The sequence below is a fragment of the Lepidochelys olivacea genome (genome assembly GCF_965140295.1).
Source record: "Lepidochelys olivacea isolate rLepOli2 genome assembly, chromosome: 8".
Lineage (NCBI taxonomy): Eukaryota > Metazoa > Chordata > Testudines > Cheloniidae > Lepidochelys > Lepidochelys olivacea.
In genome coordinates, this window is record NC_140418.1 from 6,048,657 (window position 1) to 6,070,887 (window position 22,231).

The 22,231-nt window shown below is 47.6% G+C and overlaps 1 protein-coding gene across 1 annotated transcript in view; it reads left to right on the plus strand.

Annotated features, from left to right (window-relative positions):
- The window catches only part of GLRA1 (glycine receptor alpha 1), a 64,359-nt gene extending 49,385 nt beyond the window's left edge, over positions 1-14,974 (plus strand). Inside the window, exons 6-10 of the mRNA XM_084636900.1 lie at positions 2,595-2,677; positions 3,747-3,884; positions 4,526-4,740; positions 5,632-5,778; positions 14,559-14,974. Coding sequence (XP_084493026.1) covers positions 2,595-2,677; positions 3,747-3,884; positions 4,526-4,740; positions 5,632-5,778; positions 14,559-14,849 — 874 coding nt within the window. The 3' untranslated portion in view covers positions 14,850-14,974. The remainder of the gene's footprint in view (positions 1-2,594; positions 2,678-3,746; positions 3,885-4,525; positions 4,741-5,631; positions 5,779-14,558) is intronic.
- Positions 14,975-22,231: the final 7,257 nt, after the last annotated feature.

The following is a 22,231-nucleotide window of genomic DNA, read 5'->3' on the forward strand; positions in this document are numbered from 1 at the left end:
GTCTCTGCTAGGGCTTTGCTACCTTTGCAGCTGACCACTGATTGCTGAATTAAGGCAAACTCCTGGTATAAATAAACCCTTGGTAAATAGGACTATTTTCTTCTGCCACTGCATTGAAACCAAGTGATATTGCAAATTTGCATGAGTTGGATTCCCAGAACCATCAATCTACCCAGATTTTGCTCCAAACCTGGCCCAGGTAATTGACCCAACTTTGGGCACCACAGCAAGAAACCCAGTGCGAGTTAAGAGTTTACACTGAAACCCCACAAACTCACATTGCTTTGGGGATCACCTGGTTTCCTAACCTCTTTATTCCATTCTCCTGTGTGGTTTTCACTCAGGAGAGCTGGGAGGGCGAACAGGGGGGTATTTTCCTACCCCAGAACCTCACAGCCGTTTCCCAGCATTACTCCTCAGGGTCACTCATTTGCCATAGGGATCCAGAACACGTCTGTGGAACTGTACTACTTGCATTAATTCGCCTTTGGAAAACATCCATTTCCCCACTCTCCCTGGTGTTTTAAAGCAATAAATTTAAGAACAAGCAGTTTTATTAAAAATGCTAGGGGGGAAAGGAGCCAAAAAGACACCCCAAAGACATTTTGCCTTCTTCGTAGTGTGGATTTGTGTTACACTGTGAACTCCAGGTCACTCAAACCTCACATTACAATCCCCAAAGGCAGGTGGCAGTTGCATCCCATTGTGCTATCTCATGTTTCCGGTGGCAGCGTGGTGCTCTGGAATGGAAAATAAACAGGCAGTGCTGAAATGCAGATAGCCACCATCAGAAATGGGGGGTGGTTTCAGTGCAGATGGCAGACAGCAAGCCAAAGCAGTAATCAAAACTGCCAAACGTGTCGGCAGAGTTTGGAGACCTGATGCCTGCCCCGCCTTTTTAAATCACATCGCTGTTTGAAACTGTTCTCCACTGACAGTGTGCATGTTATAAAACAGCCAGCAGCTAAGGGTACCAGGTGACCTAGCAGTTAGTGTTGTGCGCTGATGGGCAAGAGACACATGTTTGAGTCCTCAGGATGGTCCCTCTCTGGCTGGGGCTGGGAGGGTCCAAAGGTGGAGTGCTGAGTCACTGCAGTGCTGGAGTTACTCTGTAAGATGGTAGGATGACTCAGCAGAAGAAATACCAGCAATATCCAAGCAAAGTTGTTACCCCTGGTTTCTTTTTACCAACAAAAGGGAAAATATGTGACCGCAACCGGAATGTAAATCAGCTAATCCCCAATCAGCTCAGTCTGACGACTCCTGGGTGTGGAGGCCAACTTTCTCAAAGGTATCTTCTCACTCCCCTCTGCCTTCCAAACAGACACTCATACAGCAAGGGCCATCTGAACCAGAGTCAGCCCTGTATTGACTGGGAACCAGGCATTGCTCTGACACCCTGTCACAGTGCTCCACAGGAGCCCGACTGGCTGAATAAGGAACAATGAAGAGGTCTGCAATTGGTTCATCCAGGCCTTCTCAGCCAGAAGGGATGTTTTAATAGGCAGCAGGTTTCAAACAAACAAAAGGAAGTATTTCTTTACACAACGCACAGTCAACTTGTAGAACTCTTTGCCAGAGAATGTTGTGAAGACTATAACAGGGTTCAAAAAAAGAATTAGATAAATTCATAAAGGATAGGTCCATCAATAGCTATTAGCCAGGATGGGCAGGGATGCAAAACCATGCTCTGAAGTGTCCCTAGCCTCTGTTTGCCAGAAGCTGGGAATGGGCGACAGGGATGGATCACTTTATGATTCCCTGTTCTGTTCATTCCCTCTGGGGCACCTGGCATTGGCCACTGCCAGAAGACAGGATACTGGGCTAGATGGACCTTTGGTCTGACCCAGTCTGGCCATTCTTATGAGCATGGAACCTAATGCAGAGAGGTACGGTGGTGCATCATGGGACATGGAGTCTGACCAGGAGGCATCAGCTAGAGGAGACAATGGGGCACAAGGGACCTGGAACTACAACTCCCACGAGGCACTGAAGCGGCTCAGGCAGACAGAGATTGAACTGACCTAACCCAAAATATTTTGTTTCAATTTTTCCAACAGAAAATTTTGTTGAAATCTATCATTTCCCCCCCGCCCCCAAGCAAATTTCAATTTGGACAAAGCCCCATTTTCCAACCGGAAAATGTTTTGTTTGAAATTTTCCAACCGGTGCTAGCCTTTAGAAATACCTTATTTGGTGGATCCAGGATATCAGATAGGTCCAGATTGTTATGAGCCTGAGGCATGAAATAAAGATCGAAGCAGCAAGACAGTTTGGTGTGGGACTCTTCTGCGCTACACAATCCAAGAAGTGTTGTTATCACAACCCTCCACCTGTAAAAGGCAGCTGGGGATTAAATCACAGGCCCCGCTGCTCGGTATTTCTGACATGCTGCAATGTCACACTTGAAACTACATTCAAGGAAGATGCAAATAATCCAGGCAATGCCTCCAGCCAGGTAGGTGTGGCACTGCACAGGTAGCTGACTAGCCTATCTATACACTAGTGGACACCTAAATAGTTCAGATGTAATGTAACTACTTGTCAGTGTTCAGAATGCGTCTGGAATTCCCCTGTCTGTCTTCTCGCCCCAGGATTACACTAACGCTGGCTTGTCCCATGGATCTGAAGAATTTCCCCATGGACGTGCAGACGTGCATCATGCAGTTAGAGAGCTGTGAGTCCTGAGGGGTTTCCCCTCTAAAGATAACCACCGTCTTTCCTTTGCCCCGCTTTAACTCTCAGCTGGTTCTCTGATTAAGAAAGACAAAGGGGGATAAAACCAGGACCTACCGCCTGGCATGTGCACGATCCTCTGCTCACACTCCTTTCCCTGCCAGCACCCACACAGCCCTGCCTAGCACTAGTTTCTACCAACAACTATTTCTTGAGCCTGTGTTGGAGGAATAAAGCCCCTGTCAAAGGCAAAAGGCATTCAGAGCTGGGGAGGGGAGGGCTCTTAAATCAGGGATCAGAAGCCAAAGTAGAGGTCCACATCCCTCCGCTCCTTGCATCGGTCCCCCCAAGAGCCCAGACATGCTGACATAAGCCTGTCTGTCCCTGTGATCCCTGCAATCTTGTTTGTTAGTTTTGCCAGTATGGTTTTCCTTCCTGCCACTAGCACTCACTCAGGGAGCAGCTCTCAGTTTTCCAGGAAACTACCTGACATCTCTTAGCTTGAGCCAGGTTCAAGCAATTGCTGAACTCCTAAAGGGGGAGCTCTAATTTATCTACATTTGCATTGGCCTCCTGCTTTGAAGGAGAAAGGTGAAGGTTCTCCAAGCTGCAAGTGGGGCTTTTTTCCCCCTTTACGATGCATGCTGGCACCTACAGGAACCCCTACCTGCTTCCTTAACTAAAAGGAAAGAAATCCAATGATTAACTTAATGCAGAGGAAGAGCCTGGGGCTGAAAGGCTCAGCTAAGTTATGATAAAAGAATAGCCCAAGCCAGCAGAATATCTGATTTATTGGACAGGAATCCACTGTGACCCATAAAGTTCACCACTATAACCATCACTGCCCACCTATACCATATATATAAGCTTTTATCACCAGGTATGCCTCAGCAAACTTGTTGTGCGAACCAGTGGAGAGCCATGAAACCCATCCTATCATGGGTGATCCGGTCTAACTCCCGGCATCTGTGCAGGACTCCCTTCCCCACAACACCATCCCTGTGAGCACCTGTCTTCGACACAGTTTGGTTTCTTGCTCATGTGTCCTATTTCTTCCCTACTCTCAACAGTTGGCTACACAATGAATGATCTGATATTTGAATGGCAAGAGAAAGGAGCTGTGCAGGTTGCTGATGGATTAACCTTGCCTCAGTTTATCCTGAAGGAAGAAAAAGATTTACGGTACTGCACCAAGCATTACAACACAGGTCAGTAACAGGGCATAAACCGCAGTCTCCCATCCTCAGTGCCACTTACCTTTACTCGCTAAGCTCCTTGCAGTAAGAATTTGGCCCTGTATATTTGCCACACATCATCTGTTGCATGCTAGCCGCATTTATCTAACAAATATATCCTGGAGAACAACCTGTCTAAAGGCTTGCTGAAGGTATAATCTTCACACAAATGTATTGCCAGCAAGAAGCTAACAGACCCAAAACCTATGTCTCCTTCTTGTACTCATCAGAAGTCTCTGCATCTGCTGGGGTATTTAATTTGGACCCTCTCACCAAGCTCATCTCCATGGTGTGTCTATTCTAGAACTCAATGGGGAACTTCAGTCTACAGGGCTGTTAATCTGGCACCTTTCACTAGCACAAACTCACTATTGTTTAGTTAAAAAAGATGTCAGAGGGAGACGCATGGTGTTGTTATGCTGATGTTATAAATGCATGTGCTAGCCCTAGGGATACTCAGCCATCCCCTACCACATACCCCCTTTGCCCAGCAAGAACCGTTTCTTAGCCAGGGAGTGGAAATTGCAGGCAGCCATTGTTTGCTGAGGTTGGATGCCATGAGATTATCATGCCTCCTACCAGTAACCCTCTAATTTAACTTCTGTCATTCTCAGGCAAGTTCACCTGCATAGAAGCACGTTTCCACCTGGAGCGACAGATGGGCTACTACCTGATTCAGATGTACATCCCCAGCCTTCTGATAGTCATCCTGTCTTGGATCTCCTTCTGGATCAACATGGATGCTGCACCTGCCCGTGTTGGCCTGGGCATCACCACTGTGCTCACTATGACCACCCAGAGCTCAGGTTCCCGAGCATCATTGCCCAAGGTACAAAGCACCCCTGACACTTGGAAGAAATTCCTTCATACCAATGTATTGAACAGTTAGGGCCAGATCTTCAAATATGTCCAGAATTCCAGTCAACAAACTTGCACATGGGCTTTCCATTACCTTTGTATGCTCCCAAATTTGTGGGCCGCCAGTGGCCAGTCCAGCCTCAACGCAAGTTAAAGCTGAGCTGCGCTAAGTTACACTAGGAGTAACTGCCCCCTAGGAGGCATCATTCTAAGCCAGAGAACAGCACTCTCAGGCCATGCCCTAAGTGCCTACAAATTCTTAACATGCATATTATATTAGTTCATATACTCAGTGTATCTCTGACATTCAATATTAATACTGAATCTGGCCCACTAAGATACAATCACAGAAATGTAGGGCTGGAAGTGACCTAAGAGGTCATCAGGTCTGGCCCCCTGTGCTGAGGCAGGACCAAGTAAACCTAGACCATCCCTGACAGGTGTTTGTCCAACCTGTTCGCAAAAACCTCCAATGATGGGGATGCCACAACTTCCCTTGGAAACCCATTCCAGAGCCTAACCACCTGTACAGTTAGAAAGTTTTATCTTGTATCAAACCTAAATCTCCCTTGCCGAAGATTAAGCCCTTTACTTTTTGTCCTACCTTCTGTGGACATAAAGAACAACTGAAACTTGGGTTTCTTCCTATTCTGTATGTGCTACTATTTTTCAGGATTAACGTCGGGTCCTGGACAACATTCCCTTGCTCGGTAAGACAGGTTTTAATGCCCGTGAGCTCTTGCTGAGCATATCATGGCTGCCTCAATTGTTTCATTGTCACTTTCCAAAGAGCTTGGGGGACTAGCGAGAAGAAAGGCAAGTGCTGGAACAAGGTCTCTCAGTCCCTCTCTCTAACCCACAGGTGTCCTACGTTAAGGCCATAGACATCTGGATGGCTGTGTGCTTGCTGTTCGTGTTCTCAGCTCTCCTGGAGTATGCCGCTGTCAACTTTGTGTCCCGGCAGCACAAAGAGCTGCTCAGATTCAGAAGGAAGAGGAGGCACCACAAGGTAATACACAAGTCATGCAGAGCACAGCTGGACCCAAGGAGTCCCCACCCTCTAGAACCTTAGAGGGTCACTCAATGGCCAGCTGGATCTAGCAAGTGGCGCTCAGTGAAGTTCTTTACATACAGGGAGATACAGAGGGGCAAGTGTCAGAGCTATATGGCCAGCTCTGCTGATTCTGGTTTCTCCTCCAATATTCAGCTTGCTTCTGGGGTGTACCAAACTCCTTTATTTTGTTTACTATGCCTGTTCAGGGATTTATGTCCAAAAAGACAGTTCTCCCAAGAGTGACTTCCAAAGGGACGGATTTGGAAGTGCAGCTTGTTTTGATGGTTGGGGGGTGGTGGGAGCGGGTCTATCATGGAATGGCATAACTTAGTGAGGCAGCTTACCATAGCATGGAGGTAAGTGACACATTTGTTGTTTCTGCCACCTTGCCGAATATCGCGACGTTCAGAAGCATCTGCTGCTCGGATTTACTGTGATGTTCCTCTCTAAAATAGTCTTTAAAAAAAAAACCCCTTAAAATGTCCTTAGCCAAGCTCCATGCACGTTCCCCATGACTGAAATCAATCAGAGCATGTCTGCGTTGGGTAGAAATCTACAGTCTGTATGCCGGTAGCTTGGAACCCTTCGGAATGTGCCCACAGCAGAGATGCTACGCCACATAATGAACTAGAGAGAGAAATATAATAGTAGATACAATTAGAGGCAGAGGAATATAAATAGCCGTCTCAGGCTGGCTCTAAATGCAGAGATGAATAGATACTAAAGAAGTTGAGCTTCATAAGCAGATGGAAGTCATCTCCTACATGGCAGGTGCCCGGCCTCTCTTGAGAGAGAACAACTCAACAGTAGGTATTAAGGTCCTAGAGAGGAAGTGCGTAATTATTTCTGGAGAAGATCCTGCCTTGATTACAGGCCATTCGGCCATTGGTGCACCATCTCATTCAGGGAATAAATCCGGGCACTTTACCTTCACCCCAGTTCCACGCATCATCGCCAGCATTTCGCACAACAGTGTTCACCTTCCATTTTCCATATGAACCTTCTGGGAGTGGCAGCTGTCTCTGTGCCCCAGGACTGCTCTAAGGGTTGGTGTATAGTGGCTTACTAAGGGTTTGTCACTGCATTACTGCAATGACATTGCACATGCACTAATCCCTAGCCTATAACCAGCTGGGATTTTGAACAGCTTCATACCTACTAGGAAAGGCTGCCTTTCTACCGCCTTCCACCTCCCCAGTGCTGGGGGATGATTTGGCTCAGGGCTGCTTTAATTTGTTTTGCCTGGAACAAGTTTCCTAGGGGCCACTCAGCCAGCTCAGGATCTGCAGAATGCAGCATTCTCTGCACCCACCCGCTCAGCACTCACTGTGCAGCTTGAGGCAGGGAGTAGGACAGCATAGCATGCAGCTGGCTCTGCCAGGATGACATCACCCAGGGATTCTCCTCTACAAGGGGAATTCCAGCTGCCCCTTAGGGTTTTCCCATTGTGCAAAGTGGAAGGGAGTGGAGACCAGGGATCTGACCCTCTAAAGCATGGGATTTATTTGTTTTCACCTTTATCAGCCCGACTTCCTAGTGGTGCTGACCACTGCTTCAGACTGGGAGTGCCAGCCTACCTCGGAGATCCCCGGCTTTAGCCCAGGGGGCTTGCTATGCATAGACCGGAAGATTTAGCACTTGGCTGAACCATGCCTCTCCCAGTCTCTTCTCTCCAGGAGGTTGTCTTACACCCCCCTCTCCTGCTGGCCAGAGGAAGACAGCCTATTAGATGAAGTGCCATGGGACTCTCCCAAGAACTGTAAACATTTAAAAGACATAGACAAGAATTTAGGAACCATCCAGTTACACTGGGCCAGGCACTGTCCTGTAGGGGGCTCCAAAGAGCAGTGGCCTGAATGTAACGCGGTGCCGCAACTTCAACACAGAGCTCGGCAGAGGACTAAGAGGCCCCTTGTAAAAGTGCCTCAATTAACTAGAGAGACAAGGCGGGCGAGGTCAGAGCTTTCATTGGACCCACGCCTGTCGGGGAGAGGGGCAAGCTTTTGAGCTACACAGAGCTCTTCCTCGGGTCTGGCTCTGCCCAGCTTGCCTCCCAGCAGACGGTCCAATAAAAGATGTGACCTCACCCACCTTGTCTCTCCATATCCTGGGACCGACAGGGCCACACCAGTGCTGCAAACTCCATTAACTAGGACAATGAACTCAGAAGCAGCAGATTTTCAGCACCCTCCCTAAATCACTGGCCTATAGCAAGAGTTAATTTGTTATGAAGAATCACCCCAGAAGGCTAGAAAAATAGGTCAAACCATGGAGCAACTGGACTTCTAGCTGCACAATGGTTCCTCACATGCCAGAGAAATTGTCACACTCTCAGGAGGCAGCATGATCTAGTGGATAAGATGCCAGGAGACCTGGGTTCTGTTCACAACTCTGTAACATCTAGACAACCAACTTCTCACCCTGTGCTTCAGTTTCCCCATCTGCAAAATGGGTGATAATTGTTGCTCATTTTTGTAAAGCATTTTCAGATCTCTGGATGAAGAATGCCATATACATGCACAAAGACAAGTGCTCTATGGGCCATGGGAACCAACAGCAAAGCTCCCATTAACTTCCGTTGTGCACGATCAGACCACGTCATGGAGAGAAAACTAGCACATTCTGGTTCTGAGGGAGTGAGAACTGCCTGCTTAAACCAGTCTGAGCTGCAGCCATCCAGCCCGGGTGCCTCACTGTGCTTTTATCCCCTAGTCCAGATTCAAGCATCCCTTTCTACTGAGCCACGCTGCTGCATGCAGCTCGCGCTGCCGTACTGTTGACAAACTAATAATAAAAACTCTAGTTAGAACGTTTCAAAAGATCTGTTTGCCAGAGGTATTCAACCAAACGCAAGGCTGCTGTTACAATCCCTGCATAATCTCACAGCAACTTTAATTGGAACAAAGCACAAACATAAAAACACGCCCAGTAAGCGGGGGTTGCACGCTCATCAAAACTTGCGGTTGATTGCGTGTATTCCAAGCACATTGTACAGCTCTGGAGAACCTGATGGCTCTATCCCGGTGCCCTGGAATCTTCTGATGTCTCTCTTCTAAGCACTGACATATCACACTGAATAAAATAGTGTATTAAAATGGGCAACACTAAAGGAGCAATCAGATTGGCTGTTCAGGTCAAAACTTGCTAGCCCCTTGCCTCCCCTTCATATCATGTGACCAAGGTGCTTCAGTGATGTATTGTCATAGGTGAATCTAGACACACCGGCTATATTCTGTTCAGTTTGATTTTCATTTTACTTAGCGGCCGACATAACTTGGCTAGACTTCCCTGTCTGCAATGGCACTTGCCCACAAAAAATTTCTTTCTGGATTTCATTTAAAACCCAGAGGTGAAAGTAAGCTGGTACGGGCAAGAAAGTGGCCGCTGGTACAGGCCGGTACACAGCCAACGCTAAAGCCCTGCCACGGGAGCACTTTAAGCACCATACCGGCAGGGCCACTGACGGGGGCAGGGAGGGGCAAAAGGGGCAGCTGCCCGGGGCCCAGTGATTTAAAAGGGCCCGGGGATCCCGGCAGCAGCCCCTTCTGCCCAAGGCCCTGCCCCTCCCCCCCTTGCCCAGGAGCCTGGCCGCCCTTTAAGTTACCTTCACCCCTGTTGTACCCCTACATTCGTAACACCCTCTCCCCAGCATGCACGAGTGTGAGAGACTCAACTCGCCCGTAAAGCTACTTGCAGACTTATACCCCCCTATACCTTGCATGTTGGAGTCCTTCCATGGGAACTAGAAGGTACAATTGACCTCACAAAAGGTCGAATAACTAGCCCATAAAATATGCATTGAGTGATTAAATGGGCCACGTTTTCAGCCATGACGTTCAGTCAGGAAAAAAGCCGAGTCAATTGTTTTGTACCTGCAAAAAAGCATATCTGCGTGCCGATCGCGTTGTTGAGCCCCCCACTACGCAAAGAGCACGTGCAAATGGGATGGAGGCGCATTTCTAACGGGGGGGAAGCACTGGGCTGTGCATTTCCGCAGGTGTCAATCAAGGCCAGCAGCAGAGAGAGAAGTTGGCTCAATCAGTGTAAGAGGGACATTTTCATTCCATTACTATTTGCAATTTCACAATTTATATAGGGATGCACTTTGTGAAATTCAGCGAGCCTGCGTGTGTGTATATGTGTGTGTGTGTGTGAGAGAGAGAAAGAGAGATGGCCAATCAGGGAGCAGATGCAATATCATATGACCAGTTACACAGCACAAATAATGAACAGCAAACAGCCAAAGGCAACAACTTGTGAACACCCCATAGACCAGAGGTCCGCAAACTGTGGGGTACACCCCACTAGGTGGACATGGAGGAATGTTTGGGGGGGGCGCGCAACAGGGCCCAGGCCAACCCCCATGGGGATGGAAAGGGAGCGCCACCCAGCCCCCACTGCGCTCCCAGCTCTGCTCCAGCCCCACCCCGAGCCTCAGCCCCCGACTATGGCCCAGCTCTGCACCTGGCCCTGGTCCCAGCCCAGCCCGTGACTCCATCCCCGGACCCAGAACCACCCCCAGCTGTGGCCTCAGCCTTGGCCCCTAACCCCTAACCCCTGTCCCTGCTCTCAGCTCTAGGGGGATAGGAGGCAGACAGGGGTAAGGGGGGGCATGACCTTGAAAAGTTTGGGGACCACTGCCACAGCCTGACTGTCCAAGCCCCCTTTGGCAACTACGTACCATGGTGTATGCAGCTTTAAAAGCTGTGATGAGCATGCATGGTTACTGCCCCTTCAAGGTCTAGAACATTCTGGTCTCACAGAGCACTATTGACCTGTTCATCATTTCCACTTGGAGCTGGCTGGAGACTGAACAGGATAATGCCCGCTTGGTCCCTTTGTGGGTTTTATTCTTGCTGTTGCCCATCCTCATTCAGTTAAAGTCATTTTAGTTCATTAAAAAGGCACGATTGGCTGATTTGGCCCTGAAGACATGGCGCTCACCAATGAAGAATAAATTCGCAGAAAATCAAGACTGGCCCGTGAATGATTCATAAAGAACAAAAAGGAGTACATTTGCAATGAATATTATTCACAATTGTTTGATCTGCATGTGTGTTTGTACCTGCCTGACACACCTGTAATGGCGATGGAGTCCGAACTCCAAAGTTAAGACGGAGATGTGTCTTGCACCGTGGACCTGATTATTAGAGGAGGGGTCTGGGTTCTCAGCACCTCTGAAAATCAGTCACACAGTGTTTGTACCGCATGCTAGTTGTATTGAGATTTCCACTTCAGTCTTCATTGAGATGCTGTAGGTGTAGGCCTGCACCTGTGGGTCATCAGGTACTTGACATCTGCCTCGCCCGCACTTGGAGCACGTCCCTCGAGGTGCTAATTGGCAGCCCCGGCTTTCTTGCTTTGGTTCCCTGCCACCTGCTGGCAACAGCAGGAAGTAGTCCCCTATCTGCCGCAAAGGAGAACAGAGAAGCTCCCTGACTTGAGAGAGGCACCAGGTCATGTGGAGGTTAAAAGTGGCCCCCACACTTCAGAAACCAGTCAACGCTGGTTTCTACTCAATGCTAATTGCTGATGCGTCCTCTACCACGTAGATTAAAATAGCAAAATCCACTTGCTGGCTGAAAAACCATGTTTCCCAGTTTCTCCATAATCTAAATCTGCCTAGCAAACAAATTGGATTTTTATTTTATTATTTTGGTACTAAAATGGTAGAAATAGTAATTCTATGAACTATCAACTTCCTTTTCTCTTGTTTCTAATTAAGGCCAATGTTACGCAGGCACAGAAATGCCCAAGGGGTGGCACACAGAGATTTTAATGGGCTCTACAGAGAGTCGGGATGGGTTTCATGAAGGGTTATCCCTGCAACGAGCTCAGCCTCAGGCGGGTTTCTGCTGCTCACTGTCTCCCAGATTCACTCATTCCTGGCTTGTGTGTTATGTTGGCTCAGGTCTTCGCTTCCTCCCTCCATCTCTCCCCCGCCTGATGGAGGGACAGATAGGGACAAGTGGAGGTACTACCATGATTCAGGAATCCCTGTCTTCAAAAGTATCAACATAACTTCCCAAAGCAAACATGAAGAATGCTTGAGCTGAGGGAGGAGTATCTCACAAGGTGTACATACAGCACCTAGCGTAATACGGCCCTGATATTAGCTGGGGCCTCTAGGCTTTGATATAAATGACCATGAGCCAGAGCCTGATGTTCTGACTCAACACCCAGTTCAGATCCTGCCCACCATTACACTAGTGTACCTCCCCCAACTCCAGTGGGGCTCCTCCTGATTTACACCAGGGTGAGAGGAGAATTTGGCCTACGGTCTTTACACTGGCAAAACTCCCAGCACTGAAGCAAACCCTCTCAACTGAAATCAAAGGCTGATTTAGAACAGAGCATTTGGCCTCAGCATACCTGAGCTGATTCGCATTAAGGTCTATCCTTATTCAGTCCCTTGTTACTCCCATTGACTTCAGGAAGAAGTTTACCCCTTTGGAAACAAAAGGATTTGGCCCTGAAAACCTACATTCTTAGGCCTCCATTGCGCAGGCCTGTTCATTCCCACGAAAGTTGCCAATTTTGGTTGGACATACTCCTGGAGGATTCATCACATGACAATCTTTCATTAAAGATTAATCTTTCATTCCTGGATACTCCAGGACAATCCTGGAGGATTGGCAACCCTAACTCCCATGGATTTCAGCATCAACTGACCAGGTCTTAATCTGCAGCAAGGGAGATATGGGTTAGACACGAGGAAAAACTTAGAATTAAAGCAGGCATCCAAGGGAGGTTGTGGAATCCCCATCATTGGTTGGAGAAACACCTGTCAGGGATGCTCTAGGTTTACTTGGTCCTGCCTCAGTGCCAGAGGCTGGACTAGATGACCTCTCCAGCCTGACATTTCTCTGATTCTAGGTGCCTTGCCCCCTGCTGATCTTCCTGACCCCAGCACAGAGCCATGTGGGTGCAGGCTCCTTTGAATCGACATCAGGGGGCAGGCATTGGGAAAGTTTCCTTCATCTCTGATTACTTCTGTCTGGGAACAATGTGCATGGTACCGAGGAGGTTTCTCCTCTTCTCTCAGCGCTGGACATTCAGGAGCTTCGGGGCCTATAGGAGATACCTAGTACCACTTCAGAGAGCAGTACAATGATGGAGAGGGGTCCACTGGGATGGCATGAAGTGGAGTATCAAGGAAGGGAATGTTGCTGCAGAGAACACAGCCCTGAGACAAAAGAGGAAGGATGGGCCAGTGGTTAGAGTGCTAGCCTGGGACTTGGTGGAGATGGGTTGAATTCCCAGCTTTGGGCAAGCTATTGTGGGTCTCAGTTCCCCATCTGTAAAATGGGGGTAATAACTAGGCATTCAGATACTACAGCAATGGGAGCATTATAAATAGACTTCACACACCCCCACCCCAGGAAGAGAGGAGGGGATGCGGGTGAGGGCCTACAGAAGGAACCCAGCAAGGGATGGGGAGTAGGTACATCGTGTCAGTAAGTCAAACAGCTCGCCAGCTTGCTAAGCTTGTCTAAAAAATAAAAGCAAGGCTTTATTTCATTTTTTGCTCAAATGTGCTGACGTGCTCTTGGCTCCACTGTGTGGTTACCCAGCTGTGAGTGTGTAATTCCCCCATGCCATGCAGCTACATGCCCAAGGTAGGGGCCATCCATAAAAGACACTCTGCAAAGGAGGACTGATGGGGCAGGAATGGGGGACATTTTTAGAAAGAACAGGGAGGAACTGGAATTGGCTGGTGCCACATCAATGCATTTTTATAGATTAAGCCCCTCTAAAGCATTACTGGGAGAAGCTGCATTTCTTCAGAGATTTAGGGCAGAGGTTACATGGACTTACCAGCTGCCTGTTGGATTTTGAGCATCATTACAGTTCATTAGTAACATGGTCTAGTGGATAGTACACAGAACCAGGAGTCAAGAGACCTGGATTTCTATTCCTGACTCAGCAACTGATTTGCCGTATTACCCTAGGCAAGTCACTGCACGTCTCAGTTTCCCCATTTGGGAAATAGGGCCAACACCTTCCTTTGTAAAGCACTTTGCGATGCAGATAAAAGGACTGACACATAAGGACACAGTATTGTTGTTTAGTCATTGGATTGTACAGCAGACTCTTGAGCGAGCCAGTCGCCTAGCACTAAACATTGGTGCACTACTGAATTTCAAGTGGGATGACTATTTCCTTAAATGGGGAGGAGATGAAACCAGGTTGACATATTTCCCAAGAAAGAGGGGAATCAGGGCCACGATGAGACTTACAGGAACAGATAAAGAAACGGAAGGTGGGCTCATTGCTCATTCCAGAACACCTGCAGAGATCTTTTCATGGACGGCCCTTTACGCTGCCAAGTCCATGTAACTCCATAGGAATTCTCATGTTGCGGCTTTTACTATATGAGTTACATGGAGCCCGCTCCTTCTGGGCAAGCAGAAAAAGAAGGTATGAGGGGAGGGAGGCAGAAGCAAAACAGGGGATGTGTGGGGGAAAAACACACAAAAAACCCAATGACTAACCATAAGGAAAGATAAGTCAATCCCACTTCCAACTCCAGCTGGATCCCCTGATTTGCATCTGTGCATAATACAGATAGCACCCCTCTATAAGGCTGATCTCCTAAGACAAAGGGTTTGTCCAATACATCAAGGGAGCTGTGTCCACCAATGGAGCTGAAGGCCATCAGTGGAGAGCCTTATAGCAAGGGTGCATTGTCTCCATCTTATTTTAAGTAGAGCCCTATGATGAATCTGTTTCAGGAGGACGAAGCCGGAGAAGGTAGGTTCAACTTCTCTGCCTATGGGATGGGCCCTGCCTGCCTGCAAGCAAAGGACGGCATCTCGGTCAAAGGAGCCAACAACAACAACACAGCCAACACAGCCCCGGCCGCCTGCAGGTCTCCCGACGAGATGCGCAAGCTGTTCATCCAGCGAGCCAAGAAGATTGACAAGATCTCGCGTATTGGCTTCCCTATGGCTTTTCTCATCTTCAACATTTTCTACTGGATTATCTACAAGATCGTCCGCAGGGAGGATGTGCACAACCAGTGAGCAGGGCCGCCCAGAGAGGAGAGCCAAACAGGATGAGAGGGGAGAAAGCAATCCTCTATACACATGTGCAATAGCAATGCAGCAATGCATGAATTTAAGAATGTGGCAATATCTACTTTAAAATAAACGGGGGGAGGGGAGGGACTTTTAAATATACAAACTGAGGATTACCAGGGGCTGGGGAAGGAAGTTTTCCAAAACTTGAATTGGGGGATTGCAGGGGGCTAGGTGTTTTACAGCATAGGAAGGTTCGGATTGCTACAGCAGCAGTCCAAGCAGTGTAATATATTAAATATATATTCATGCTTAATTATAATGCAAAAAAAATCCTTTTTTTAGCCTATTAACAGCTTAAATTCTAAAGCCACTGGAATGATTCATGATTCCATGTGCAGAAGATATTACAATTATGCTTAAATCTGACTTTTGCTATATAAAGGCCATACAAGTTTCCAGCCAAGCACGCAAAAAAAAAAAAAAAAAAAACCCACACATACACACAAGAGAGTCATCTATGCTTCCCTAGGTTTGGTGTCTGTGTTTTCAAGTTGGGATGGATTGGGGGAACTTTAAGGAAGAGGCTGTGTGTCATTCTTTTGGCCAAGGATTTGAAAATCAAATATTTTGTCTCTCTTAGTTAAAGCAAATATAGTCCCCATCCCCTTTAGAGGCTGGCCCAACGAGAAATCTGAAAACACGAGGGCATTAGAAAGTGCGAGTATGTGCTGTCCTTTTCAGCAAACCAAAAGAGTGACAATCTCAAGAGGCAGCAATTGCCCTTAGCACAAGTAACAAAATTGTTTTAAAACAGCGTTTGTGTTTCAACCCTTTTATGCCACATTTGTTTGGGGGGGGGTGGAGGGTGAATGGGAAAAAACAGAGAGCAATTGTGTTTCGATAGAGCTTTAAAAAAAAAAATCCCGGCATTCTAATGCTGCGCGCCTCACAGTGAGGAAGGGAAGTAGATAGAGAAATAAGAGAAATCGATTTGTACTGGTGCAGGCTGGGGTGGGGGGGGGCGGTAGCTGTACAGAGAGGGCAATCATTATTTTCTGCCATTGCATAGCAGTAACAGTATTGAAACTGGGTCGAGGGCCCAACTATGCTTTTGTAACTTTCGAGTGCTGCGTTCAGCTCTGACGTCCAGGGAAAGAGGAACGAGCCTTCTTTTCCCTCTGTTGTTTGGCGGAAGGATCTGGTCCCCGGGGGGAGCCCAAGGAAGCCAAGCAGATGAGGAGAAGGGAAGGCCATTAATGTTTACATGGGGTGGGAAAGGGGTTTCCAGGAGCCAGGCATCCAAAGAGGGGACGGAAACGCTGGCAAATAGGCAGGGGGCTGCCCTTCAGACAAGCTTGTGATGCAAGCGTAATGTCAGTGTTCGGGGTAGGGATGGGGCATTTTATACAGCTCTGTTGCTGGCATCTCAAAGACAGGCTCAGGAGCAGTGCAGATGAGCAGAGTTGCTGTCCTATCCCTGTCTTTGGGGTCATCTTCGATCCAGTAGCCAGGCTGCCGAGCTGCCATGGCTGTATTTTATTTATTTATTGTTGCGCACTTTAGTGTGTCAGGTGATAAGAGAAGCAGCGAATGGGAAAGAAGAGACAATCAGTTGGCACTGAAGCACCCAGGCTGGGTCTTGATTGCTATGTAGAGACCGGGATGCTGAACTAAGGGAGCCAGATCAGAGGCGCCTCGGGAGGTTTTCAACACCCCTGCTCAGGATTTGCCTTTCAGCAGCTGGAAACAACTGGCCTGGGGCAGGACTGATCCATTTCTATCCATGTAGGAGGCAGGCGTTCGATTTCAGGAGTTGCATCTCTACATGTGATACAAGGCAACGCAAAGCAAAACTCCAGCCCTTTTATACAGGTCTACTGGACCAGGGACGGAATAGAGAGCCTCTCGCCTCGGACACCCACTCGGATCTGACCCAGGTCAGTCGCAACCAGCCATCTGATGGGAGAGCGGTGAAAGGGTTTGGTGGGCTAAATGCAGCTCCCAGTCCAAAAGCCCGTGTCACAGCGGCCAGCCTTAGAGCAGAGAGGCCAAGGGTGGAGACTGAAGGCCGTTCTAGCACAGGCCAGATGCACCGTGGGAAGGGGAGGGACGAGGATGGGGAAAGCTTGCCCATGGCTGCCCAGGTGCTACCGGTTCTGTGGACAGACATCAGTCTGCAGGGCTGCCAGGCCAGCACCTTTCACCAGCACTAAATGCACTTTATTTAAAAATAGAAGAAAAAAAGGCAAAAAAAAAAAAAAAAAAGTGGGTCTGTTGCACAGAATAGGGTAAAATGCAGTATTTTCTAAAGTCTTGGCAAGAGGTACCGCTTAGCTTCAGGGGCTCGTTATCACTGCTGGGATGGGGACAGGGAGTGAAATACCAGCCCTCTCCCTCCACTCAGGCAGCATAAATCTTGTAGATTGAGGATTTTGTTCTTCTGTCGCTGGGTAACAGAGCGTTCCCAGGAAGGGAGAAGTCACTGGAATACAAAGCAGTCGGGCAGAGCCGATGTTTAATCTGAAGATGACTGAGTCTTGGCTGGGGACCGAGACTGCTGCTGGCTTGAGTTTGCTTGTTGAATTATTGAACCCTCTGCGGCATGAATGGCCTGTTGTGCCAGCTGTGTGCTGGGGAATCGCTCTCAACAGCTTGTCATGACCTGAAGTGAATGAGGAGATTGAGGGAATTTCCTACCTGTCTGACACCAGGGCAGACTCTGCAGCTAACACACCCCATACCCCCACGTGTTCCCTTTGAGGAACACAGGGGAAAGCCCTGCCTGCATTTGTCTGTCTTTGGTCATGTGAAATGGATTCTAGATCCATCCTTGGCACTAACATTTTGGATCCTGACCATTAAATAATGATTTTTCCCTTCCCTTTCCAAATTCTGATTCACACTCCTAGTTTGGGCTAAATTCATCTCAGTTGCAACTCCACTGACTTCAAGGGAACTACAGGAGGGGTCAGCTGTTGCCCCCTAGGGAGAGTTCCCATCTGCAGATTTCTTTCTCCTGAACCACTGTGACAGCTTAGCTGTTATGAGTAGTGGCCATTAGATGATTAACAAACCACACGCCTCAGTATGCAATACTAGGGAATCTGGAGCCTAGTTTGTGACATCTTTTGTTATAACTTTGTTACATCCTACTTTGCTTTTTTCAATTCATCCCATGTACAGGGCATGATGTGGGGTGGGGCGGGGGACTCGGGTCTGACAAGAGCCAGGAAAACATGTTTCTGATTAACTGGATTCTGATCCAGCTTAGAAAGGGGTACTGAGCTCAAACAACCCTGAAACTTGGGGAAGTTCAGATCCAGATCTGAACCATGGCCAAATTTGCAGCTCATGTTCATCTGTCATCTCCAGTCCTGTCTAGTTTGGGATGTCGGAAGAGAATAGGAGACATACGTCCTGATCCTGAAACATCCTGAATCCAGGCAGATGGCTGCACCTGCATGGAGCCCCACTGACTTCAGCAGGGCTCCATGGGGCCATATCGATCCACTCAGATGGAGCACCTTGTAGGGGCCAAACTGGGAGAGATGGGTGACTAAATTCTGGACCCAATTACTGTGATGCTAAAGTCAAAGTTTTGCCATTCACTGTAAACACAATCAGGTCTCTTGTCATTTCCTTACATAGCCAGTTAATATTTATGTGATATCTCAGACTAAGGGCTTGTCTATCTACATGGGAAACTGACTGGCAGAAATACAGCAGTGTAATCTTACCACTGAATAGTTCTGCTGGTCATGTTCCACATATAGAAAAGCCCTTAGTTTTTTCTACAGTACTCATCCTTGCAGTACCGAACCACTGACAATTATGGAAGGTTTCACAGGGTGTTTCTACATACTGTATTTACCCTGTATATACTAAAAGAAACTGCCAGCTCTCCAAAGTACACAGCTTTATTATTGCCAGCAACAATATTTATTAGCAATAACCCACAGGTTTCCCATTTGCGCTGTCGGTCCCTGCCATAAGTGAACTATATCACTACGGTAGCAGGTAACCTTTTATGGAAATTGGGGTCAGCAGGTGTTTTTTTAAGTGCAAATCAGAATATTATGTAATGGCAAGAAAAACAAATAGTGACCTGTAGGTACATTTTTCAAACGAGACTTAGGCATCTAAATCTCTTTTGAAAATGGGACTTAGACTGCCAAATCATGAAGGCACCCCTTGTCTCCCATTGTTTCTTCCCGACATGTGGCTGAAATGGTATAATCACATGATCAGGAATTAATGTTCTCACATGTAAATATGACCATTGAAGGGCAAAAATAATTGTAATATAGACAGTGATAGTAATATAGATTTTCATTTGTCTTTACTCATGTTTTTTAGGTTGTAATTCACAGTCAGAGTCCGTTTTGGGTCTTAATCCTGCGGTCATGGAAATCGGCGAGAGTTGAGCTGTATCTTAAGGTGCTAAGTAATTCTGTAAAAGTGCTTGATCCTGCAAGGTGCTGAGCATTCTGACCTCAGATCCAGCAAAGGCCACATGCTGAACTTTAAGCCTGTGAGCAAATCCACTGATCTCGAGGGAAGCACTCATGTGCTTTAAGTTAAGCATGTGTTTGAAAGCTTTGCTGAACCGGGGCCAGCATGTTCAGCTCCCTGCAGGATTGAAGCCTGAGACCACTGAGAACTTTGAAAGTTCTTCTGCCAACAGGAAATAAGTGATTTACGTTTCAAACATTTTTTCCCTCCACACGGTGCTGCTTGAGCCTTGTCAATTTCAAGGCAGAGCCAGGGTGGTTCAAATTAGCATGGTCATTCTGTCTTATTTACAGTCCCAGGGACCCTGCGGGTTCTTAAAGTTGGTGGTAAAGTTTCCATGCATTTCACAATTATTATTTCACAGTCCTGGTCCCATTTCAGTCCATTGCAAAACACCCACGCAGCTGAATGGGAGAAGGATTCGGCTCTCATCCCGTACAGGAAGCATTTAGCAGTCTCTTATTCCCATGAGGGAGCTTTCCAAGCTGTGCTTGCTGGTGGAAAGAAGCTCTAATGCTGCTCCTCTTTCTGAATCAATTTCTACCTTTTTTTTTTTTAATGGAGGCACTTCATTAGTTAAAGAGATAATTAAGGTACTTGATCATTCTTGAGGGCATTAAGATTAGCACCAAAGAGGAAATTAGCATGCAATAATTTTAGGATCATTAAGGTTTCCTCTGATACCAGCCAGGGCCACTAGCCATCTCTCTTTCCCTCCCCTTTCTCCCACTGATGATCAGTACCACCTTCATTGCTTAGGGTTATGCATCTCATTTTCTCAAACTAATCTATACCTGAAGGCTGTTACTTATTCCTGGGGGTCTGCACAGTGACTTTGGTTCCTCTGTTTCACTGCTACAATTTTTCCATGTTCTATTTCCCTCACCCTCCCTCCGATTTGAAATAGAACGCTAGATCCCAAAGTCAGCATAAAGACAAAGCAAAGCCAAAAAAAAAAAAACAACCCAAATTACATTGCTTGTAAGAAAAAAAACCAACCTCTGATGGAAATTATATTCTGCAGAATCCCATTAAACAGCTTCAAACCAGCCTCAGATAACTAATGTGGGAATGAAAAGCACTTGCTTAGTTCATATTCAGAGAATAATGGCCTTTTTTTTCAGAGTGCCCTTTTCATGGCATGGCTTTTATTGGCCCTTCTCTCTTCTCACAGAACTGTTTTAGTACGTGTCTGTAAATCACAGAGCTCAAGCTTTACATTTTAGAATGCAATTAAACAAGACAGTCAGTGGAGAAAAGAGAGATCATCAGCACAGGATCCCTCCTCCCCTGCTCAATCGCTGTTTGTGCCGTGGGCTACACTCAAACTCACGGTTACCTTTTAGGAATCATCCCCTCTCCCTCTCTCCCACACCTGCCTCAGACCCTAGATGCACAAAGGGTCAGGACCAATCTCTCACTAGCAAAACAGATCTTTCTCTCTCTCACCCGAACCCACCCCCAATGCTGTCCTTGCCAGAGGTGAATGGCTGCAGACAGAGCCCTCTGAGATGACCCCTTTCATGAGGACCCAAACCCTGCACAATGTCTCATAAGGGCCCTCCCAGCTCCTAGGAGCCCAGGGCATCAGTATATGATCCAATCTCAGATTTCTCTACCAGCCAATCCACTGACTGGCCAGCTATCAAGTAATTCAACACCGCATAGACCCATCAGCTCACTTCAGAAGACAGTCGCCCCACAACAGAGGCAGCTGGGGCATTGCCCAGCACAGGAACATGAGAGAATATAAGATGCCTTCTTTCCCCAGCATGAGCCATCCAGAGCTATCGATTTAAGGAAACAGCTCTTCCAGCTGGAGGATCAGTGTCCGGGCAGGGCAGAAGGGGTGCAGTCCCTTTTCATTAAGGAGCATTGTGGAAGTTAAGGAGAGTGACTGAGTCCCACCTAAATGTTTGACCTCCAGCTGCCACTGTCTCAGGATGTGCCCTCACTAACCCTGCAGGGTCACACTGTAGCTTGGCCTGAGTGCCTCACCTGGAAGAAAGATGCACACACACTAGCATAATATCTTTGCACAGCAGTCTCAATTAAGGCCGTTCCTACCCCACAAGGAAGATCCCACTGCCAGGGTATCACTCCACTTTGCCAATGTGCAAATGCCCAGCAATCTTCTCCTTTCCCCTACCCTCCAGCAGAGACAAACCAGTTCACCCACCTCCCCTGGCAGAGCTCTCGGAGGATGGCTCCTCTCCCAGTTAGAAAATACCTTTGCATCAGTGAATGTGCAGATGAATTTCTTTTCTCCTACTGATATTTCTCACTCTTTAAGTGGCACGAAAAGCAAGGGCCCTGGGAGAAGGGGCAAGAATAAGAAAGGGGAAAAATAGTAGCAGCTAAAGGGGACTTACCAGCATCTAGAAGAGCAGCAGCTAGCAAAAGCACAATGTGAAAATTATCCCATTAGGCCTGCAGCTGCTGGATTCTGCCCAATTTAAAAGGCCAGCCCCAGAAAGGCATGCTGGGTAAAAAGCTCCTACAAGCAGGTAGCCCTGCGGTGCGTAAAGTTAGCCTGTATCAGGTATAGCTATAAAGGAAGCACTGCTCGCAAAAAGCCTATCTAGGAATGACTTGTGGGACATGGGAGTATGGTGAGGAGAGCTCCTTCCCCCACTAGAGCGACTGAACTCACCATGGTTTGCTCCAATGCTGGAGAGCCAGTGAGTTGTGGAGGTTCGGAAGTGACCCTGTGTCATGTTAAATCAAAGCCCAGTATCAAATTCCAGCTCAGGTGGAACCTTGCCCGGTGTGAGACAGGTAGGGCCCAGCTTATCCCTGGTGTGACCCCATTGCCTTCAGCGTGTGGCTGAACGTAGCCTTGTCCCTTCTCTTGTTTCACACTGACTGATCAT